Genomic DNA, 23,894 nt, shown 5'->3' on the forward strand with positions numbered 1-23,894 from the left:
CAACAGAACATATATATATTCAGCAGCCAAAATAGCATAAAAGGGAAAGTGTCTTATGTTCTACCTCCACAAGGAAACCAGAGACTGAGAAACCCCATTACAGTGAATTCCGAGGTTTCTTAGAAGCATGCCATCATTTTGCACTTTGACAAATGCTCCTTTCCAGTTGAACACGGAAGGCTTTAGGAGTTATGAACGCCTTCAGCTATGTATACAATAGCGAGGCTTGTTCCTCTTTTATAGGTAGAGAATCTAAGCCACAGAAAAGCAGACCGTAGCAACATACTGTTCTACTGGGTTTCTTACACGGCTTCAAAAAGGTCTCACTGTTACCAGCCAGCTAGTGGGGGTTACACCAAGTCTACTGTGCGGCAGCCAAATGAAGGCCCCACCACCACAGTGAAAAAGTAGCCAGGCCTCCTACTGCTTTGACCTGCAGCTTAAGCAGAAAGTCATCAGAACAAGCCATTAAACATTTTCCCACAACCACGAGAATTTTCTTTGGCAGTGGAGTTTATTTTAAATAACCTCTAACCTCAGGACCAGTCATCTGCTCTGCTATTTATTTGGGAAACTAACCCCCATGTCCCTAGCTCTCTCAAGTATTTTTTTTAAAAGATAGCATTAAAAAAAAAACCCACACACATCAGGATATGAATCTTATATGCTTCATATCTTGTAGAGAATCACTGACGTACCACACTTACTTCAAGGTGGGGGGTGGAATTGATATTTTGACTAGATTTAAGCTATAGAAACTGGCAGAAAGCTGTGACTGCAGGTGGGGACTTTTCTCACGCACATCAGTAATTTGAAATTAGCTTTTTAAACAAACCACTGTAATGCTTCAGTTATGTTTCTCTTTTCACAAGGGTGTTCAAGCAAGGGACCATAATGCTGGCTTTCTTGTGGGAACCAGCACTGGATCATGGATCAATAGAACTGTAGAGTTGAAAGGGACCCCACGAGTCATCTAGCCCAAACTCCTGCAGTGCAGGAATCTCAACATGACAGATGACCACCCAACCTGCTTAAAAACCTCCAAGGCAGGAGAGTCCAACACCTCTTGTGGGAGTCTGTTCCACTGTCGAACAGTTCCGCCCTGCTAAGTTTTAGAATCAAGGTCGAGAACAGAGAAAAATCAAAGGAAAGCCACTGAAACACTAGTTAGGACACTAGCAAAGTGTCCATCAGTGTGATGGGCTGTATTTATTTTCTGAATTTAGTGACTGGATGTCCTGTAGTAGTAGTAGTAGTAGTAGTAGTAATAAAATAATAATTTATTTATACCCTGCCCATCTGGCTGGGTTTCCCCAGCTACTCTGGGCGGCTTCCAACAAAGTATTAAAATACAGTGGTCTGTTAAACATTAAAAGCTTCCCTAAATAGGGCTGCCTTCAGATGTCTTCTAAAAGTCTGGTGGTAGTTCTTCTCTTTAACATCTGGTGGGAGGGCGTTCCACAGGCGGGTGCCCCTACCAAGAAGGCCCTCTGCCTGGTTCCCTGTAACTTGGCTTCTCGCAGTGAGGGAACCGCCAGAAGGCCCTCGGCGCTGGACCTCAGTGTCCAGGCAGAACAATGGGGGTGGAGACGCTCCTTCAGGTATACTGGACCGAGGCCGTTTAATGGTAATCTGGGGCAGGATCCCAGCTTTTCATGATTCCACCCCCTTATAAAAATTAATAAATAAAATAAATAAAAATAAATAAAAATGAACACCTCTTCTGTAGGAAAGAACAAAGGAGTTGCAACTGAGAAGTAGTGAGTGAAATAACCAAGTAGTGAGTGGAGAGAGGTTACAGGCATAGGTGGGAAATTGAGTGGGACCTGTCCAATGTCAGGGGAAAGGGAGCACATTTTACCTTTATGTTTTCCCCAACGGTAGCGCCCAAAACTTTATCAGTGGGAGCAATTAACTTATGTGGAAGAAGGCAACAGAGTGCTATGAAGGATCCCCCTACCAAGAGCTTTTTAATGGTGGAAACCCATGTATGGATGCATCCCTTCCAAAGGAACCAAGCACCGGAAACCCAGGGCAACTAAGATGCACATCAGTGAACCAGATATTGTACTGTACATACATTTGATATTCAACACCATTGGCAAGAATGTGGTGAGCAGTAGGGCAGCAATTCCAATTACCTTTTGCCACTTTTTGTTGGTGCTACAGGGACTGTGAAACCCAGTTACAGAATAAAATAAGAAATGCAGCAAGGAATAAACGCCTTCACCTTCCAATTACTGAGCCTTTTGAGCATATTGCCTTCATGAAGGCAACTGAGACAGCTAAAGAAACATAACATGAAAGCAAAGATTCTCACCACAGCCACAAGAAACAGGATTCCAAGGAGATCATGTGACCATGGCTATTACAGCCCTCTTGTTAAAATTCAAAAATTCTGTAAATTGTTATTTAAATCAAGAGAAACAAATGTGGATCCCAGTGGCATCCAAGTGTATGAATCAAAACCTCCAATTCACAAAAGTTTGATTTAAGAACTGATTTAAAAAATCAGAACAGTCTACATTTAGCTTGGGTCAACTGCTCTGTTAAGAAGATAATATACTTGAACAAAACATTGAACTTAATTACTTCTAAGTAGGCATGTATTGGATAGCACTGCTAGTGTTGTGAATTTTTTTTTAAAGAACAAATATTTAATGAGATTTAAAATAGTTGATGTCATAAACATGTGATCAGCTTTACTGTATGCACCTTATCGATTCCAGATGGACTACTATACAGATTGCAAACAACTTATCATATCCATTGCTGTTTACTAGGGTTGTGCTGTTCACTTAATTATCCTAGCTGCCTGTTACAGGAATATGATTATGTGAAAGGAAACAGCATGATGCATGGCAGCCAACAAATTAATTCCATGCATAACAAAAGACTTTGCACAATTTCTTTTTAAAGTCATAGCACGTATGTAATAGCTGTTATCACCAAGTTCAGTATATCTGTATAGAAATTCAAATATTGCACCATCTCAAATGAGGAAAAATTTCTTGTCTGAATGTCTTGTATTTGTTTTGTTTTTTTACCTAGGAATTTGGTTAAATGTGACATTTTAATTTTTGTCGTTGTTTTGCTGCTTGTCCACTTTGTGACAGAATTGTTAACTTGTTTATTGGACTTTTTAATATGATTTTGTATTTTTTTGTGTAATTTTTTATTATTCTGTTCCCTACTCCGGGATTCAAAACATTCAATGAAGAGCAGGCTATAAATACTGTAAATAAATAATAAAGAGACAGAAACCTATGCAAAAGTGTGCATTATGATAAGATGAAATAAATCTTCTTTTCAAAACAAAATGCTTAAGATTACATTCAAACCTGCTGCATAAGTCTTTGTGATTTCATTTCATTAGATGTACCTGCAACTAATTAATTAATTACATTTATTAATTTTATTTCTATTCCAAGGAGCTCAAGGTTGCAAACATGGTTGTCCCACTCTTCATTTGATCCCCACCTCCACCACTCTGGGCGTAGGTTAGGCTGAAAGGCAGTGACTGGCTCAAGGCTACACAGTAGTCTCCCAGGTTCAACAATCTAACCACTACATCAGCAACGATAAATCTAAAGACGTTCACAGGTGAACTCTGCTCTGCAGAAGCCTTAACTGGGTCTTCATTTGTTTCCCATGTACATATCATTTTGTAACGCATTGATCTTTAGGCTGAAACTAGGGGAGACACTGGAAATAGTACAGAAGCAAACTACATATGGTTCCATCCGAAGTGTTTTGTTTTGCTCCCTCGAAATAGTTAAGTGTGTTGCGCTTCTTCAATACACTAGCATTTTACTCAGGTTCATAAACAAGTTACTTGGCTGGTGACCACTGGCAAGAAATGGCTTGTTTTGACTTTATATTCACAACGGCCCAGTGCACACATCACATTAAACCATCACATTAAATCATATTTTATTTTAACTATGGTTCATTGTGACATGCAGACCAGGCCAATATGGGAATTGCTACGAAGTGGTTCCATCCCACATCGCAAAGAAAGTGTTTGCAAGTTGAAAAAACAGTTGGTTCTTCTCTCTCTTTCAAAATACTAATGGAGGGAGATGTTTCAACCATAGCCTAGTTACAGTGAGATAAAGGCTCTGTGTGTGTGTGTGTGTGTGTGTGTGTGTGTGTGTATTCAGCAAACTGGGGGGAGGGGGAAATGGAAAATTGTTAAGAGGGTGAGTCACTGCATCCCTTCAGAGAGCCTAGCAACTGGTACAGCTTCTGAGCAAAGTACAATAATTAGATTAGATAGGACAAGCGTTGTCCTCATCCAGAGCTTCCTTCCTTCTACTGATACGCATCAATGCTACTCATGCTTCAGTTGTTTTTCTGAACATGCATTTACAAAATGAATCCAAAGTCTGCCCCAGCCCTTGCCCTCTGCTTGCAGCCTAGCAACAACATTCATGTTTAGTATCACAGTGAGGTAGTGGTGCAAATAAGCAACAGAATATGTAGTTACAACGAACCAATTTAATAAACTTCTGCTTCTCAAATTATTTTGATGTATCAATTGATTTGGGTTTTGGACAGGCACTGCCAATGAGTTGTAGTGGCTATAGCTCAGCTTGGTGGGAGAGCACCTACTTTACATGGAGAAAGTTCCAGGTTCAATCATCAACAAGGTTCACTATAAGGCTGAGTGTATGGGGTGTTAGGGGAGGGGTACCACCTCTGCTGGGGGACATGCTGTGCTCTTTCTGGGGTAGCTTGTCCACCTTTGGTCCCCACCCTGCACTCAGCTCTCACCTGTGGCTCCTAGAAGCTGTCAGCATGTGACAGTGGCCACACTCCAGAAACAGCTTTAACTGGCTGGCTAAACCAGGTGAGGGTAGCTGATGAGCCTCAAACCCTCATTGGTGAGTTAGAGGCTTGCCCTGTGTGCAGATTGAGCAGATAAGACTCAAGAAGGTGGTTTTTGCATGTGCTGTAGATGGAAGTGAGGGATAGATGGGGCTCATCAACCTGGGAAGGTAGCCCATCTAGGAGAAGGAGAACTCTGATCCTAAACCTCTGCTGCCTTGCAGGACATCTTTGGAAGAAGAAAAGGCTAAGGAGTATGGGTTGCATGTGGGGGGGGGGGTTTCACTCTGTTACTGTGTTCTGTTGCATGCCATATCGAGGACCAATCCATCAAAATATAAATAATTACAATGTACAAGAACTGGAGCAAAACAAAAAATTCCTTCCAGTAGCACCTTAAAGACCAACTAAGTTAGTTCTAGGTATGAGCTTTCGTGTGCATGCACACTTCTTCAGATACACAAGTGTGCATGCACACGAAAGCTCATACCTAGAACTAACTTAGTTGGTCTTTAAGGTGCTACTGGAAGGAATTTTTTGTTTTGACTATGGCAGACCAACACGGCTACCTATCTGTAACAAGAACTGGAGCAGTCATTGAGGCTGAGGTGGTACCTGCAAAGATCTCATACGTGATAAAATGTTGTTCAACCACATCAAGAACGCGACCCAGCTGCCTGAAGGTGATGGAGGAAAAAAGCATTCCAACAGGCAGTTCTGGTAAAGCAGGCTTAATACAGGTGATGGCTTCAGGCAATTTTTAGGGGCTGGAAATAGGCCTTGCAGCTCCAGTAAGAATGCCAGAACACCCAGCATCCAATGTGACATGGACTCCAGAGCTATGGCCCTAACATTGGGAATGATTGGGTTCAAAAGGCACAGCAACAACTAGATGGGGAATCTTAATCTTATGAGGTTGTAGTGATGAACACCAGCATGCCATTAAGGATGATGCATGGAACCCAGGGACTGCAGAATAGAAGAGCAGGGTGTTCCACATGCAATAGGAGGGGGGGGGGGGGGAGAGAGAGAGAGAGAGAGAGAGAGAGAGAGAGAGAGAGAGTATAAAGAAAGAATGTGGATACTAACATTTAGCTGCTGAAACTATTCATCCTTTGTGAGAAAGGTAATCTTTTCCACAATATTTCTGAAAGCTACTTTATACCAACAGACTAGTCATCCATGTAACCCAGTATTATCTATGCTGACTATTAGTGGCTCTTTGTTTTTTTCAGTCTTACTGCCAGATATCCTTTTAAGCTAGACATGTTCAGCACAAGACCTTCTGCATACAAAACATCTTCTTCAACCATTAAGCTATCGCTCTTCCCCATCATACCATTCACAACTATCTCACACACAAGCATTTTTAAAATACAATTCTACCATACAAACAGGAGACTAGAAAAGAGAATAAGGCTTCTGAAAACCATGGCAGCAAAGAAGAATCTGTTTGAAATGGTTTATCCCACCACTGTCTTATTCATCCCTGCTTAATACTGCAATCTCCCCTTTGTTCTTCAACACTGTCCTTGCAATTTCAACCTTCTTTTGTAAAAAAAAATTCTCCAAATTAAAATACCTTGGTTCTTTGAAATCTGCATTTACAGTTGTCTAAAACAAATGAGCAACAGATCAGGAAAAAGAGAGAAGGGAGGAAGGAAAAGAAGATCAGATGTCCTTGATATGGTATCTTTTGGGCATACTACACATCTTCACACAAAATTCCCATAGCTATTCATCTCAGAGGTAGACAACTTGGTTGTCCTCCAGATATGTTAGACTACAACTCTCGTCATTCCTGACCACTGGTCCAGCTAGCTAGAGCTAACTGAAGTCCACAACATCTGGAGCCCAAAACATTGGCCACCCCTCATCTATACCTACACATGTTTCTAAAGTAATGCAACTCCCTGGTTTCCACAGCTCCAGGCTTCTGCACACTTCTGTGAGAGTTCTAAAGACCCCAGAACTTACCTCCAAATAAGTATGTATATGATCAGATTGCTGCCTAGACAAGAATTTTGTGGCAATGCTCTTTATTATTTATATTTTAACATCATGGAACCCAATGTAGTGTACACATGGTTTTCAGACAGCTACCTATACAGGCACTGGCTAGACCCAGAGCTGCTTGCTCCAGCAAAGTGGTATTCTCATGTGTCTTCAGACTGTTCCCCATCTTTGTACACCCAGATGGAGAGCTGTATTTTGGAACTCACTACAGCCAGAGACTATGTAGGGATTCTGTTTGTTGTTAAAAAGAAAACCATCAAATTCAATCCATTAACTATTATCCTGCTCCTGAAATAATGCTTAAAATCTTTCAGTTTATTTCTCAGCAAGAGGACAACGGGTGCAGAACAGCTATCTGAACAAATAAAAGCTAGGTAACATGGACCTTCCTTCTCCTATTCAAGACAGGACACATTTTTGCCTTCACAGAAATCTTTATGCCATCCACCACTTCTCACAGCACTGTAGACTTAAGTGACATTTTGAAAAATGCTTATTACTGTGCACAACAAGCAGCTATAGGTACAGAATCCCTTCAGGCTATCCCGGGAACATTCACCTCAAGGGACTTTTTTCTGCATTATGCACTTTCCATGACTTTATAATTTCCATGGGACTGCACACTCACTGCTCCCATAAGCTGGATCTGCCATTGTACATTATAAAGCTGATACGTCATACACCAATGCCTGAAATTTTTCACATGTCAACAGTCCCAGCTGTAATGCTGTTAAGATTGCTTGTTTATTAGCCTGGGCCTTACTACATTTTGTTAAAGTGCTTAATAAGAAACTCAGAATAAACAGAATTTCTAAGGAAGAAGCTTGTTTCACTATGGAATCATAGAATCATAGAGTTGGAAGAGACCACAAGGGCCATTGAGTCCAACCCCCTGCCAAGCAGGAAACACCATCAGAGCACTCCTGACATATGGTTGTCAAGCCTCTGCTTAAAGACCTCCAAAGAAGGAGACTCCACCACACTCCTTGGCAGCAAATTCCACTGTCGAACAGCTCTTACTGTCAGGAAGTTCTTCCTAATGTTTAGGTGAAATCTTCTTTCTTGTAGTTTGGATCCATTGCTCCGTGTCCGCTTCTCTGGAGCAGCAGAAAACAACCTTTCTCCCTCCTCTATGTGACATCCTTTTATATATTTGGACATGGTTATCATATCACCCGTTAACCTCCTCTTCTCCAGGCTAAACATGCCCAGCTCCCTTAGCCGTTCCTCATAAGGCATCGTTTCCAGGCCTTTGACCATTTTGGTTGCCCTCCTCTGGACACGTTCCAGTTTGTCAGTGTCCTTCTTGAACTGTGGTGCCCAGAACTGGACACAGTACTCCAGGTGAGGTCTGACCAGAGCAGAATACAGTGGCACTATTACTTCCCTTGATCTAGATGCTATACTCCTATTGATGCAGCCCAGAATTGCATTGGCTTTTTTAGCTGCCGCGTCACACTATTGGCTCATGTCAAGTTTGTGGTCAACCAAGACTCCTAGATCCTTTTCACATGTACTGCTCTCAAGCCAGGTGTCACCCATCTTGTATTTGTGCCTCTCATTTTTTTTGCCCAAGTGCAATACTTTACATTTCTCCCTGTTAAAATTCATCTTGTTTGTTTTGGCCCAGTTCTCTAATCTGTCAAGGTCAGATAATGGGCAGATAATAATATATACTAATATATAGCCAACCAAGACAAAAGCTCATGATTGAGTGAACTGGCTGCCTAGCAAAAGACTTATCTTCCAAGGAAGTTATTAAGCATGCTTGGCTTGTTGGCAAGAATATCACCCAATTAAAGTTAATTGATCATGTCAGTCTTAATAAATTAATCTATCCATTAAATCCACAAAACTCTGTACATATATAAACATTATTTTTAAGTGAGAAAATATATGTTGTGGTAGATTTTTCCCATCCCAAAAAATAAACGCCAAATAAGGATTGTTCTGTTATTTTGCTTAAGCTAATCAAGAAAAGGTCATGATCTTATCTATAACAGATTCTCACCAACCCACACACTATCCCAATCATTTGAAATCATCTGCTCTACCTCTGACAGCTGAAGTTTCACCCCCCCACCCACTTTTGAAGTTAGTCTTCTTAGCCATAAAGATAGAAATTTACTTTAAAAAAGAAAAAGTGGAGATTCTCAGGATGCCAATTTTCACATCATGCCCTGCTCAGATTCTACACTTGGATAGAATCATGGAATGCAAACAGCACTACATTCAGATTTAGGATTTCAAATTATAATTGGAATTGGATGGGATCAAAAAGCCATCCCATAATACACCTACACAAAACCCACTGAGTCAGGACCATTTATCGTTCAGGGCTCTGCCACAGACTACTTTGTTTACACAATCCAGTCTACATGGGGAGCATAGCTCAGTCAGTAAAGCATGAGTCTTCATCTCAATGTCATGGGTTCAAGCCCTACATTGGGCAAAGGATTCTTGCATTGCAGGGGGTTGGACTAGATGACCCTTGTGGTCCCTTCCAGCTTTATGATTCTATGATTATTTCTATGAAGAGAACAGGCACTCCAGAGAAAAGCAATTGCAAAACAAACGCTCTGCAGGGTGAAGGTGAATATTAGATCCCTTCTCAGATTTTTTCTGATTTCTAAATTTTCAGAGAACTTCAAAAAAATTTATAATTTGTCTCTTCATAGTATGAATGACTTACAAGTCTCTAAATGTTGAAATATGCTATATGTTGCTTATACAGCACTCTTTGGGGCTGCCCACCGCTCCTATATTTACACTGCATCCATAAAAAGAGCCCTGGCATTGCAGAGCTGACAACAGTATACTTTAACCCCTGTCATCAACCAGGAAATTCAGGAAATTGCATCTTGGCAAACGGGAGACCAGCATGGTCCCATTCACAAATCAAAGGAGGAGCTGTCGTCCCCCACCTCTGTTCCTTTTCTGAAATAACATTTGGCATGAACTGCCAGTTGCCTAGGAATGAAGAAACAAAATGGGAAAGACATTCTGGCACCTTTCTATCAACTAATGAAAAAAGAAACATCAATTTGTTTTTCAAGGGGAAGGTCACCCTGGCCCAAACTGGATAAAAATGCTCACCACTTTGTTCTGGCCCCGAAGAACTGTTCTGCCTCCTCTACCTTACCTTTACTCTCCACTCACTTTCCCTAGCATACTTTGCCTTTTTCATTTATACAACTGGTGGCAGGACCTTGTTTCTCTCTTTCAATATGAGCTGCTTTGGGAGTCAATACCTGTTCTTAAAAATGGATAAAACTACAACTTGAATGAAGATTGTTCATTAAGATCTACATTGTGGGGCTATGATTGCCTACTAACAGTGTTGCTAAGAGTTTCCTGCCATAGAAGCCTTGTGTGTTGCAGAACATTCTGGGAAGTGTTCAGTGATACACTCCATTCACAGGGCAGTAGCAAGACTTGTTGGATCGCATCGTCACTTCACATAAACAGGGCATGCCCTAAGGCTGCACATTTTAAGGTATGACTGACAGCAGCGAGCAAGCTGTCATGTGGAAAAACCTCTTTCCACTCTTAATTCTTGTTAAGATTCTGAGAAACCCCAGGATTTCTTAGGAAATACTGTAAAACTCCCTGGGTTATAGACCTAATATTCCGACTAACCTTTAGAATACAGGTTTAGACAGCTTCAAAAATACTACCAACTTTTAAAGCCAATGCTGTAGATCAGGCGTGGGAAGATTTTCGTCCTCCAGGTATTACTAAACTACAACTCCCATCCATACTTGCTAATGGTGTTGGGAGTTGTAGCAACTTTTGGATAGTCCCTACCATATAGGTGATGGAGATTCTATAAAGGAAAAGTCACGGGACATGAAGTACCGAAACGACACAAACTGGATCAAGTGACTTAATCTAAGTGAGGAATGGAGTGCTGAGTGATAACAACAATGAACTTTAATCTAAATCCTGGTGTGTGTGCAAAGGAGGCAATGAATAAAACAAGAACACTTAATTATCCTCTGTTGTATTAAGTAATGAAGTCTGTGGTGGAGCTTATGATCCACAGTCACAACACCCACACTTAGCTGTCAAAAAAAGCCCATTTGTAGCTAGAATGTTGAGGGCAATGCAAAGGGTTGCTGCACATAAATTACATATGCCATATCAAAGAAATGTAGATTACTATATGTATTATTATTATTTCTTGCTTTGAACAAGTCTGTATTGGGTCTAGGTATTGTATTGGGTCTCAGCATATACTTAAAGGAGGAGGAACACCTGGGGAATAAAGCTAATTGCTGCTTTAAATAAAAAACAAAACATTAACTACCAGAAACTTAGCAACCAACTCCCTTTGGCCTCATTTGTCATACCTCATCTTGCTTCTGTGGGTAATCTGTGGTCTGTTTTCAGTTTTAACAATAGAGCAGAAGAAACCGAGAAGGGATTTCAGATACTTTGGTGTATTGATGTCTGAATATGATACTGCTGTCCACATTCTTTTGGACGAAATGAGCAGGTTGTTCTTTAAGGCCAATCAGGGGTGCGGGAACTACAAATATTAAAGCCTTGAAAACAAAGGTACTGTATTTATTTGAAAATAAGAACTGGTTTTCAGTTGTTTCAAACAAGTATCACTGGGATATAGAATTTAAGTACAAATATGTTTATTTGGACCCTATGTTTTGATTCATGGTGCAGCCCTAAACACAAGAGACAGGCAATCATTTCGGAATATTATCACTGATATATTATCACTGTGACTACTGAAGGTTAAGCAGTTTGTGGATTAGCACTTAACTTTCTACAACATTCCTTAATTGTTCTTTTATTTCTGTGCCGTCTATGGCAGTGTTTTCAGGGAAGATTGGCAGATGAAATTGAGGAGACTCATTCATCCAACTATTACATGACTAGGCTTCTTGGATTGCTTTCAAAATTTCAGCCTCTACATATAAGCAAAAATTCATTCTAATCATGTCTATTTACAAGGAGCAAACACATGCACAACACCTCCTTGATTATACACTTATGAGAAACCAAAACTATCATTGCAATGAAATGTCAGAAACAACGTGAAGGATGCTATTATATACAAAACTTCGCTGCACATGGCAGGACAGATTATTAGCAAACACTGGATTAAAAATGTACTGGTTTAAAAGGCCATAACTGTTGGACAGTAATACAGACAAACCCACCATTGCATTAAACCTTACAATTTGAACCTAAATATGGGACAATTACTCTTAAGCCTGATCGACAACACTCCTGTAACCCTCAGGACCATGTTGATGCCCTCCCATTGCAGTTCCCATTTCCCAGTAGGTCTGTGATCAGGAGACCACGAAATCCAGTTGTGTGCAGGCAACAGCAATACCTGCTAGTCCCAATGCTCAATAGGGATCTGTAAGTCTGTCACAGTCTATCCTGTGGCCGGAGCTGTAGAAACTATTCTAATCAGTTTTGGTGGTGGTAGGGAATCCTACAGAGCAACTACACTGTGTAACCTCCTGACCTCCAGTTTGTCTAGAATGTTTCTAGCCATCTGCCGACACAAGGGGAGAGAGAGGCGGCTATGCCAGTCCACCTGGGACATAGGTGGTTCAGATACTTCATCTTGGCCAGTTTTTGCAAGCTTTCTGACAGGTAGGACTAAGCACAGCATCTCAAAAAGGCTGCAGTGGATGGGACAGCTGCCTCAACCTGCCTCACTGGCCTGCCTGGAAAATGTTTAGAGGCACTGAGCAAAGCAGGAAGATATGAAGCATGCCGAAGTATTAGATTACACTGGAATTCCCTACTTTACATCATGATTCACTGCTTACTGTAAGCTGCTGTAAGTAGGAAAGAAAAGCTGAGTTTTTGAGAGTTTCTTAAAATAAAAAACAAACCAACCTAAAGCCAATTATATGCTGCTACTAACTTCCGTGAGGTTACACTGGCTTCAATTCAACCTTCTCAGCTCAGCAAGGTCATAGACAGGCCTGGAAGTATACACTTGGAAACTTTTTGGCACAGAAGTCTATGAGAGCTTGACTCCATGAGGGCTTCTTTCTTCTTTCTTTGTAGCCGAGTAAGTAAGTAAGAATGGGACGCAGGTGGCGCTGTGGGTTAAAGCCTCAGTGCCTAGGGCTTGCCGATCGAAAGGTCGGCGGTTCGAATCCCTGCGGCGGGGTGCGCTCCCGCTGCTCGGTCCCAGCGCCTGCCAACCTAGCAGCTCGAAAGCACCTCCGGGTGCAAGTAGATAAATAGGGACCGCTTACCAGCGGGAAGGTAAACGGCGTTTCCGTGTGCGGCTCTGGCTCTGCCTCTGGCCAGAGCAGCGATGTCACGCTGGCCACGTGACCCGGAAGTGTCTCCGGACAGCGCTGGCCCCTGGCCTCTTAAGTGAGATGGGCGCACAACCCCAGAGTCTGTCAAGACTGGCCCGTACGGGCAGGGGTACCTTTACCTTTACCTTTTAAGTAAGAAAGAAAGATTGTCTTCCATAAACACAGTTTTAACAATGAGTCCTTAAGTGACTGTGGAGGCCAATTCTGGAACCACATATCCTTCCACAGTGAGGACATTGGTTTCCGGGCAGGAGTTGATCACAGTGTGGATCTGCCAAGTGTGCCCTCTTCTTATCACGTTTCTCCCTTGCACCCTGAGTTTGAGTGTCTTCAAAGCCCATGACACCTTTGGTAAAGGCTGTTCTCCATTGATCAGAAAGAAAATGGCCTGGACTAGACCTTCAGAAATCTAGATCCCTGAGGTTGAGCTGATACTACCATGCCACAAAAGGGCTTATCATTCCCATATCATTTGAAGGCTATATTATGACCTCCTTAATGCTATTTGTTCTTTTGCCTTATCTCCTCCTTGCTTTATGGAGGTACAGTAAGTTACAAAAGGAACTAGGAGATAATCATTATCTAGCAGGAGACCTCAGTCTATCAGGCGGCCTTGAGGAAATTCTATTTTCTCAGCCTCCTTGCTATACTCTTTCCACCCCCAGCCCACATTCATCTGCAATGTGGGAATAATGCCAGTCTCCTTTACCAAACTGTAGGAAAGACTGCTGCAACAACAGTCACCTCGTGAGCGGTAACAAGCCTCAGTTAACACCTCAATTTTAAAAGCCTTCACATTCCAGTGCTGGGAGAGGAACGTAGTCAACTGCCAATAAATCAGCCCAAGTCTACATAAAATTCAAGTTTCACAGAGCACCCTCAGTGACCAACTGCTAAACCTTGGGTGGTTTGCACCATGGTTGAAAGGTGAACATGTAGCATGTTGGTGGGGCTAAAATTATAGCTGCTTTGCTGCTCCTCCAGCTGTGCTGCTGGGAACTAAGCAACCATTTGGCCTAGCACAGGAATGATGCATCAGCACACTGCTTGGTCATAGTTAAGCTTAAACTTAACTGGTTTAAAGTGAGGTGCAAACCAGACAGTTCTAAAAAAAAAACTTGTCAGTTTTAAGAATTCTTGAACACCGGTGCATTAACATAACCTATGTAGCTCTGAAAATCCCAATTCAGAGAGAACTTACATATATCTAGTCCATTTTATATCCCACATTTCTTGCAAGTAGCTCAAGATGTTTAGGTTTTCCCTCCTCCTCATGTTATGATTGTAACAACTTTGGGGAAGTAGGCAAGAGGTGGACCATTTTGACAGGTGCGATACTAATCTTGCAAATTTAATAAATAAAATAAAATTTAAGATTGTGCTCTATTGTAACTGACGGCCACCTGTCATGTTTGATCTAGCGGAGATTCCTGCACTGCAGGCGGTTGGACTAGATGACTCTTGGGGTCTCTTCCAACTCTACAATTCTATGATCCTGTGATATTGTTTTTATGATTTTTGTGAGCCACCATAGGAGGCATTGTAAACAGAGTCAGCAGGAAAAATGTTTTCAAACTCACACTGGGACTTTGTGTCATGTGCATTAAGGAATTTTGGGAGGAACCTTCCCACACACAAAAATTTACCAGAAAATCCAAGAACCATTTTGATTGTGCTACATTTGATAAGATCTTGAAGAGAAGATGAATCAACACATCTGGCCCTTGGATGTAGGGCACCAGATCTTGACTTTCCAGGAAAAGGCCAGGTCTTCAGATGAACTGACATCAAGATAAGAATGGCTATATGCACACGCATGTAAATGCACACTGGTGTCCGATAAGAGAGACTGATTCCATCATAGACTGAGAGTGAGAAGCTTTGGCAGACCTTCCCTTACTACTTAGTGCAACTACTCTCTCCCATACACAAAACCTAAGATAAAAGGAAGTATTAATGTTTCCAGAGGGTTTTGTTGTTGCTGGTGGTCACACTGGAAGAGAGTCAATTTAAAAACTCTTTGTATGGGTCACAGCTCATGTGCATGAGTCATTGGGCAAAGCTAACTTTGTTGACCCCACTGTCCTTGCTCATTTGAAAATATGCCTATCAGGGTTTAATGCGCAGGGGAAAGGTGAGAAGAAATCTTTGGCATCTTTAACCCCACATATGTGCACGCCTAGCTTCTATCCTGCAAACAAAACCATAAAATAAACAAGTGGGATCTGCATTAAAACAGTGTAGTGTAAGGGTAGTCAACCTTCTTATACCTACCGCCCACTAATGCATCTTTCTTGATGGTAAAATTTCCTCACCGCCCACCAGTGCTCGATGGAAGGAGGATTCAGATTGTGCCGTAGAACCCCCTACCATCCATCTAGAATCCTGAAACGCCCACTAGTGGGCGGTAGGGGCCAGGTTGACAACCCCTGGTGTAGTGCACCAGCCAGCCATGCCTTCTTTTGAGATACTTCATTCCATTCACACATACACCCATATTTTCCACTCCCCCAATAATAAGTCAGTATTCCATGACTACTGAGCATGCTCAGTTCTAACAAGGATGTGTTTCCTCAGCTTAGGGGTCTTTCTACACCAACACTATTTTGTAATAATAATAATAATAATTTATTATTTATACCCCGCCCATCTGGCTGGGCCTCCCCAGCCACTCTGGGCGGCTTCCATAGAAACCAAAAATACACTAAAATAGCACACGTTAAAAACTTCCCTGAACAGGGCTGCCTTAAGATGTCTTCTGAATGTCAGGTAGTTGTTTATCGCTTTGACATCTTGTGGGAGGGCATTCCACAGGGCGGGCGCCACTACCGAGAAGGCCCTCTGCCTGGTTCCCTGCAGCTTTGCTTCTCGCAATAAGGGAACCGCCAGAAGGCCCTCGGCGGTGGACCTCAGCGTCCGGGCAGAACGATGGGGGTGGAGACGCTCCTTCAGGTATACTGGACCGAGGCCGTTTAGGGCTTTAAAGGTCAGCACCAACACTTTGAATTGTGCTCGGAAACGTACTGGGAGCCAATGTAGGACTTTCAAGACAGGTGTTATATGGTACTTCTGCAAACCTTGGGATCCTCCTGAACCTGCTGAACTTCTTAGACATAAATGGTGCCATTTGGGTTACATAAAGACCAGCACTTTAAGAAAAAGTTAACTATTAGTATATAGTATGGGTAAGCAAACAAAGGCTTGGGGGCCAGATCCAGCCCAATCGCCTTCTAAATCCGGCCCATGGACAATCCAGGAATCAACGTGTTTTTACATGAGTAGAATGTGCCCTTTTATTTAAAATGCATCTCTGGGTTATTTGTGGGGCATAGGAATTCGTTCATTCCCCCACCCCCCAAAAAAATATAGTCCGGCCCCCCAGAAGGTCTGAGGGACAGTGCACTGGTCCCCTCCTGAAAAGGTTTGCTGACCCCTGGTATATAGGATGTGAATAAATCTAGTTAATCTGAATTTCCCTGAATTCCAAAATGGGTAAGGACCAGATGTGACTTGTAGACATTGGACTTATTCGCAGAGGACGAAGAATGAAAGGCTTGTTTTCAGAATTTATATCTCATCTTATCAGTGGCTATGAACAATAATACGGCACAATAAAACCATTATCCACGAAACAATAAAAATGCAGCAGAAAACAGCAGAAAAAGGAGGCCAACAGTAAAACAAGTGATAAAAAACTATGCTCAAGAGGGAGAACAAAGTAATTAAAAGGTAAAGGTACCCCTGCCCGTACGGGCCAGTCTTGACAGACTCTGGGGTTGTGCGCCCATCTCACTTAAGAGGCCAGGGGCCAGCGTTGTCCGGAGACACTTCCGGGTCACGTGGCCAGCGTGACATCGCTGCTCTGGCGAGCCAGAGCCGCACACGGAAACGCCGTTTACCTTCCCGCTGGTAAGCGGTCCCTATTTATCTACTTGCACCCGGAGGTGCTTTCGAACTGCTAGGTTGGCAGGCGCTGGGACCGAGCAGCGGGAGCGCACCCCGCCGCAGGGATTCGAACCGCCGACCTTTCGATCGGCAAACCCACAGCGCGACCTGCGTCCCATAACAACAAAGTAATTAAGTGCCATTAAAAGCTCAAAGGGAAAAGATAGCATTTGCCTGGCGCCTATAAGGTACTAACCATGACACCAAGCAAACACGTCTTGGAAGAAAGCCTCACATTATGGCCACAAAGGCTGTTAGTTGTCCACCTAGCCGGAGGAGGGTGGGCTCCAGAGAAAAGCCACTGAGAGATCTTTATCTAGTGCTGGGTAGCAGTGGGCAGGTAGGTTTGAAAGGCTGGACTTGAAAGATTTGCAGGGTGAAGACATTAAACACACACATTTGCCATTTTTGGAAACTTTTCAGGCACAATTTACATTCTTTTATCCTCAGTCATGGGGCTCATATATATAGCTGTGTTAAATATGACTCTTGCAAATCCAGTTTTCATTTAAAACAAACACTGATCAGGATTCGCAGTAGAAAGCCGAACTTCTACGAGTTATAAGATAACCACTGCACAAAGATTTATTGTTATGGGCAGTATGCCCATTGTTATATAATACAACTATTGATGTTCCAACAGTCATTGCAGCTCATATTTCCTTTTCGATATCACTTAATAGTCAAGTGGGCTCCAACAGAAAGTAGCATAGAAAACTTGTTTAGGCCTGTTTTAATGTTATTTGGCTGCCATGAACAAGAAAGGGAACCAGCACAAGTGGAACAGCCAGCTCTAAAAGGAATCAATACATCAATAGATCAGTTTCTATTGACTTTTCAATGTAGCAAGCCAAGAAAGCATCATTATACCAAAGTCCACAGTATTCTCTGTGGTAGGACTGAATCGGTCACTGCTGGCTTCATTTCGACATGCATAACAATGACTTTTTCACATTACTTTACAAAATCACAAAGTTGCAAGGAACAAAAGGTCATTAAATTGAACCTATGACTGCCATAAAACAAACACAACAGACCTCACCCTAGACCCACCTTCTCACTGACAAAAAGAGAGACAAAAAGAAAAGACCAATTCTTAGCTCTGAGGAGACAGAGAAAATGAGATGTCAGTCTGGGGCACAGTAAAAGGATACACACTTGAATGACTTTCACCAGTCTACTGAAAACAGGACCCCAAAGTCCCCCTGGGTTAAACAAATTGTGTCCTCTCTTTGAGTGCACATGTGCATGAAAGAGAAAACCAAGAGCTGCAAAGTAGACTCTAGTTATGTATGTTTATAAGACTGCTTAAGTCAGCACTGGGGAGTATCTGGTTGTGGGGCTGATTAAGCCCACCAGGCCTTCTCAATTCGCCCACCAGGTCATTTAGGCAAAATCATACCCATCTGTCAGCTGCCTGATGTCATAAGACACCAGGTAAAGCACAGGTATAAGCTATGGTTTCAAACAGTGCTAAATTCAATGTTTCTTTGCAGCTGCAGGTTGTATTCTGCACTGTTTGAATGTAACACATTACCCTGTTGCATTGCTTTCAGCAGGGATCAGATACACTCCCTACACACCTGCCAAAGTGGCCCCCAGAGAGCAGGGCACTTCTAGATCTGGCCCTCTGGACAATCCAGTTCCACAACCCTGGCTTAATTCAAAGTAATTTTGGGCTGGGATGCAGCACAAACATATACTAGAAAGCTGGAGGGAGAGGAGAGAAAGGGACAAAGCTTACCTTGTGGCAAACCTCAGTTTTAATTTCTTTGAGAGCACGTTCAGAGAAGACACACCCACAGTTGCGTAGAAAGCAAAATCTTTGGCAAAGCAGAGAGAAAATGATGTTCAGAGGTTAAATACACAGGCAACAATGAAGCTACAGACAGCTCTAACTAAGACTGCAATCCTATGCACACTTAACCGGGAGTAATTTCTGAGTAAGCATGTATAGATTTGCTGTAAGCAATGGGGTGTAAGATAATTGTGGCTAACCTGTATTAATTATTTTAATGGGACCCAGGCTGCAGTTATATACACACTTAGTCTTATCACACTCAGTGGAACGTAACATTTCGAGCGTATATAGGATGAGCTGCACATCCGAACTAAATTTAGCTGGATCAAGGCCAGAATTTATAAGCAAAATTTTTCAAGTCATACAAGAATGCAAAAGAAAAGTGATAATAATAATAATAATAATAATAATCCATTTGTTACTGCCATTTGTCCCCAGCAGACAATTTAGCCTGTGTATCCCAAAACACCCCCATGTGGTTAACACAGGAAGTGCATATTAAGAAAAGGCCTCTGCAAAATCTTCATTCATTAACGTAGTAAGAACTATCCCATTTCAGTAAGCAAGCAATAAAAGCCAAACATGTGCTGTCACAGTACAGTACATATTTAGTTTTACAGATACTCAAATTTCATAGGCATTTCCATATTCTTCAATGACATTAACGCTGATAAAACTTACAATATGCAGGCCTTTAGAAGCTTCCCAACTTGACCTGAATAGGTTGTCCCTTGATATTCAAATAAGGTTTGATTTTTCTCATAGCAAACTATTTAATGTGTCTAGATTTTGGTCATTAATCCTGAAGGCTTATGTATACTCACTAGGAAGTAATTCCTAATGAGCACAGGGAGAGAGATACCTCTGAGTAAGCATGCACAATACTGGGGTGCATGTGACATATCTGCACATCATGCTCCTGTTCAGAGCCCCACAGGACAGCAGCAGACTGTGATTCCACTCCCACCTTCCTAAGTAGCATGCCCCATTGAAATCAGTGGCAGTTAGTTTCTTTGAAAACTTGCTTAACCATCTAAGAACAGTAATTTTTCTCCACCACACAGGATATTAAATACTTACCGATGCCTTCCGTTCATTTCCAACCCAACTATAGGGCAAATGAAACGTGCACTCTGGATGTCTTCATATTTATCCCCTTTTGTATTCCCCTTGTCACCAGTCCAAGCAGGATTGTCTGAGAGATTTAATTCTATGACGTTCTGAAAGGAAATAAAAGTCTCTTACACAAGTTTTTAAATGGAAGCAAGTTGAAGTGACCTCCTGAAATAATGCAGTTCTTCCCTTTATCATTCTATATTAATAAAACCATTTGCAAAACATTCAAGGTTAAATTCCTACTCCTGACTGAAGGTTTCTTTAAAAAAAAAGCAATGGAAATGAATTGCTTTTCTAGCCACAGATCTACTCAACTCTTACAAGCCTGGTTAATTTCTAAAATAGCAACTCACCTGACAGAGACAACAAGACATAGCAAGCAATTTTTAAATTATTGGTACTTAGGCACTGCATACTGAGCTTTAATTGAAATTATTCCGTTGTTACTTTTTAACAATTTAATAGAACTATTAAATGTTTTTTTAAAAAAATAGAAGCCTGCTAGAGAAAGTAGGAGCTTCAATGTTTCATTAAAATCAATAGGATTTGTATTAAGGAATTATACAAAATAAACTTTCTCTGAATTATGCCTAATAGTTGTAGGCTCTGATATCTAGAAAAGTTCAGACAGATTACAAGCATGTGAATTTACCTTAATACTCTTGATGTGGGATGCTGCTTCGACAAGGACTTTATCGGAAGATTTATCCAGCAAAAATTCAATGATTGCATCTTTGTTATATAGTCTGTAATAGAAAATATACTGTAAAACTCGGTAAACTTCATGATTGCAATTTATTCAGAAATTAATATTGTTTCACTGAAAAGGAGTTTAAAAATGTAATCCTACCTGCCAAGTTCACAAGCGACTATAGGCCTGCTCAACTTTTCTTGACTCAGAGTGCAGTAGTACCACTGGGCCACCAATTCTGCATTTTTGTCAACCTGAGGAATACATAAAATTATTAACATTTTGTGAAAGAAATTCTTAAAGAAAAAAACTTTACAGACATCTTCCATTATGCTTTCCCCTTCTATGTGAAACCCCCAAACACCAGTTTGAAATGAGTTGAAAGAGAGTTGGCAACGACAAAGATGATCAGAGCTTTCTAGGGGGTTTTGACCCAATATAAGCAACTGGAGAAATGCTTTGGGGCAATTTCATTTAAGAAAGAGAAGAAAAAGAAAACCCACTGGGAATGGAAGAAAATAACCCCAAATTATTTTCTTTGTTTAGTCAAAGGTTGCTACTCAGACAAAACAATTTCTGAATCTTCATTGTCTTTTAAGATTTTGTGTCAAACATTTGCTCACCAGCATTCTGCAGAGCAGTCAGAAAGCTCTCATGACACACAGCCCAGCCTCAAGGAAGTAAACAACCCCAAGAGAACACAACCCTCAGACAAAGGGGTAGAGAAGAAAAAAATGTGCCCCTCCAATTTCTTAAATGCTGACAGGGCCCTTTTCACTCAGTTCTGCCCCCATTTTACCTTCTATGATAATGTTCTATGATTCATGTTCATGAGCATGTTAACATCTCACAACCCAAGTACGATCCTTCATGATGACAGCTGCATGAAGATCAGCAACACCATACTTAACATGTGGTTGCAGTGAAGTAATATGTAAAGTCAGGGATGTCCCAAGAACTGCGATCTACTCCCACTATAAAAACACTGGCAGTGATCTACCCATTGAATTGACCAAAGTTGTTGAGTTTTTTTGGGGTGTAAGACCCGAAGTTGTTGAGCTATTTTTTTTTTTGGGGGGGGAGAATAATCTAAATTGTTGAGCTTTTTGGGAGGGAGGAAGACCCACAGTTGATGAGCTTTTTCTGGGGAGGCTTCAACATAGTTGTTTAGCTTCGTGATCAACCTGTTGGACATCCCTGTGTTAAGACATCCCTGTGTTGAATGTGCCAGCTTCTTTTTCTGTGTTTTTGAAAGATAGAACGGAGGGCTGCTGCAAGTGCGGACCCTCCAGAACAGACCACATCTGTTATTGAGATGTGCAACAGAATAGTCAAAGGGACAGGGAAAGCAGAAAGGTAAAACAAGGAGGGGTCTGGCGGGAAGCACACATCCTTAACAGCCGTTCAGAAAGAGGGATCACTCCTGCAAAAGGCATTATGCTTTGTCCACCCACTCTTTTCCTTTGTGGCAAAGGTTTCCCAAAAGCTTAGCTACCTCACGGCAGCTTCTGAGGCTGGGACTACCCCGCCGTCTCCGAAAACCATCTTTCCCTTGGCCCCCCAAGGCCTCAGCGCGCCCTCCGGCCCACCCTTCCTCTATCCCAGAGGACCAGAGCCAAGGCCTTTCCCGGCCTCACCTTCTCGATCTTGCGGGGCCCTTTCACCAGCTCGTGCCTCTTGGGGATCGTCCCCCCGTCGCAACCCATTTCTCTCCCTCAGCTACTCCGCTGCCGAACTTCCGGGTTCCTCCAAAACAAAGGAGCTTCCGGGCGACGGAGGCCGTCCATTTCCGGCGCAGAACGGGAAATGGGGAGGGCGAGGGGAGATGACGTAGGCGGCCGGCGTTGCCAAGGGCAACCTGGCAACCAGCAATGCACTTCCCGGAATGCTTTCGGTGATTCGGTGCGGCTGTTGTTTTATTTGGTGCAGCCGAAGCCATTGCAAAAAAGATAAAATACGCGAAGCAGAATACAATAAAATGCATTACACGTTTAAAATAGTCGTTGTAAAAACCAGACATTCTGTCAAAGAGTTTTTGTTCCCTTGGAGGATTTAGCTTGCTATTTCCACAAACATTTATCCAGGCCCCTGCAAATTGAAAGTAAGGGCCTGGCCCCAAAGTGTGTTTGCATCGCAGTAAAGCTGCAGCCTAGGCAAACTTCCTTGAGAAATTGTACCACACTAACTGGGATTCACTTTGGAGTAAGCAGCGCATAGGATCTGGATGTAGTGCTGTTGCTGTTGTGTGCAAAGCATCACTAAGATCAACGGGACTCCATTCTGAGTAAACAAGACTGGACTGAAAGGCTGAAGTTGAGTGGCGCTGTGGGTAAAAGCCTCAGCGCCTAGGGCTTGCCGATCGAAAGGTCGGCGGTTCGAATCCCCGCGGCGGGGTGCACTCCCGCTGCTCGGTCCCAGCGCCTGCCAACCTAGCAGTTCGAAAGCACCCCCGGGTGCAAGTAGATAAATAGGGACCGCTTACCAGCGGGAAGGTAAACAGCGTTTCCGTGTGCGGCTCTGGCTCGCCAGCGCAGCAATGTCACGCTGGCCACGTGACCCGGAAGTGTCTCCGGACAGTGCTGGCCCCTGGCCTCTTAAGTGAGATGGGCGCACAACCCCAGAGTCTGTCAAGACTGGCCCGTACAGGCAGGGGTACCTTTACCTTTACCTTTTTACATCCCCCAACCCTTACATCACTCAATTAAAAAAGAAATAAATTACCAGTAAATATTTCCATACTGTTTTGCAATCATGTTTCCAAGGCAGTGTAGTGGTGGCAGCAACCAAAGAAAATACAACCGTTGGTCAGCAGTTCTGCAAGGAAAGTGTGTAAAAGGCTCTTGCTGAATCTCCCCTTCTGTCACAGATGCATGGGAAACCCCCGGTTTCTGAGGTCAAACAGACTTTTTGGGGAAAATCACCAAATAAAAATGACATTTTTGAGCTTCTTTTAAGGAAAACCAGAGAATCGGCAAAAACGACACTGCCAACATGGGTTGCAATACATCCAGATTTTCCTGGACATCTGGCCAATTTCCGCCCGGACAATGCTTCCGACTACAGTATTCCATGTATGTCCGGGAAATTCCTGACGTATGGCAACCCTACCTAAACAAAGCCCTGCTGCGCTTCCGATCACTTTGGGGCTTCCTCTCCTTTCACTGAAGTCCTCTTCTTGCAG

At 42.4% G+C, this 23,894-nt stretch overlaps 1 protein-coding gene across 1 annotated transcript in view; it reads right to left on the reverse strand.

The window, feature by feature from the left end:
* Positions 1-22,506, reverse strand: part of RTF2 (replication termination factor 2) — a 55,640-nt gene extending 33,134 nt beyond the window's left edge. Inside the window, exons 1-5 of the mRNA XM_079979859.1 lie at positions 22,351-22,506; positions 20,873-20,967; positions 20,675-20,768; positions 19,987-20,126; positions 18,850-18,928 (exon numbers count right to left, since the gene is read on the reverse strand). Of these exons, the coding sequence (XP_079835985.1) occupies positions 18,850-18,928; positions 19,987-20,126; positions 20,675-20,768; positions 20,873-20,967; positions 22,351-22,419 (477 nt within the window). The 5' untranslated portion in view covers positions 22,420-22,506. The remainder of the gene's footprint in view (positions 1-18,849; positions 18,929-19,986; positions 20,127-20,674; positions 20,769-20,872; positions 20,968-22,350) is intronic.
* Between the last annotated feature and the right edge of the window lie 1,388 nt (positions 22,507-23,894).

The sequence above is a fragment of the Podarcis cretensis genome, assembly GCF_951804945.1.
Source record: "Podarcis cretensis genome assembly, chromosome: 6".
Lineage (NCBI taxonomy): Eukaryota > Metazoa > Chordata > Lepidosauria > Squamata > Lacertidae > Podarcis > Podarcis cretensis.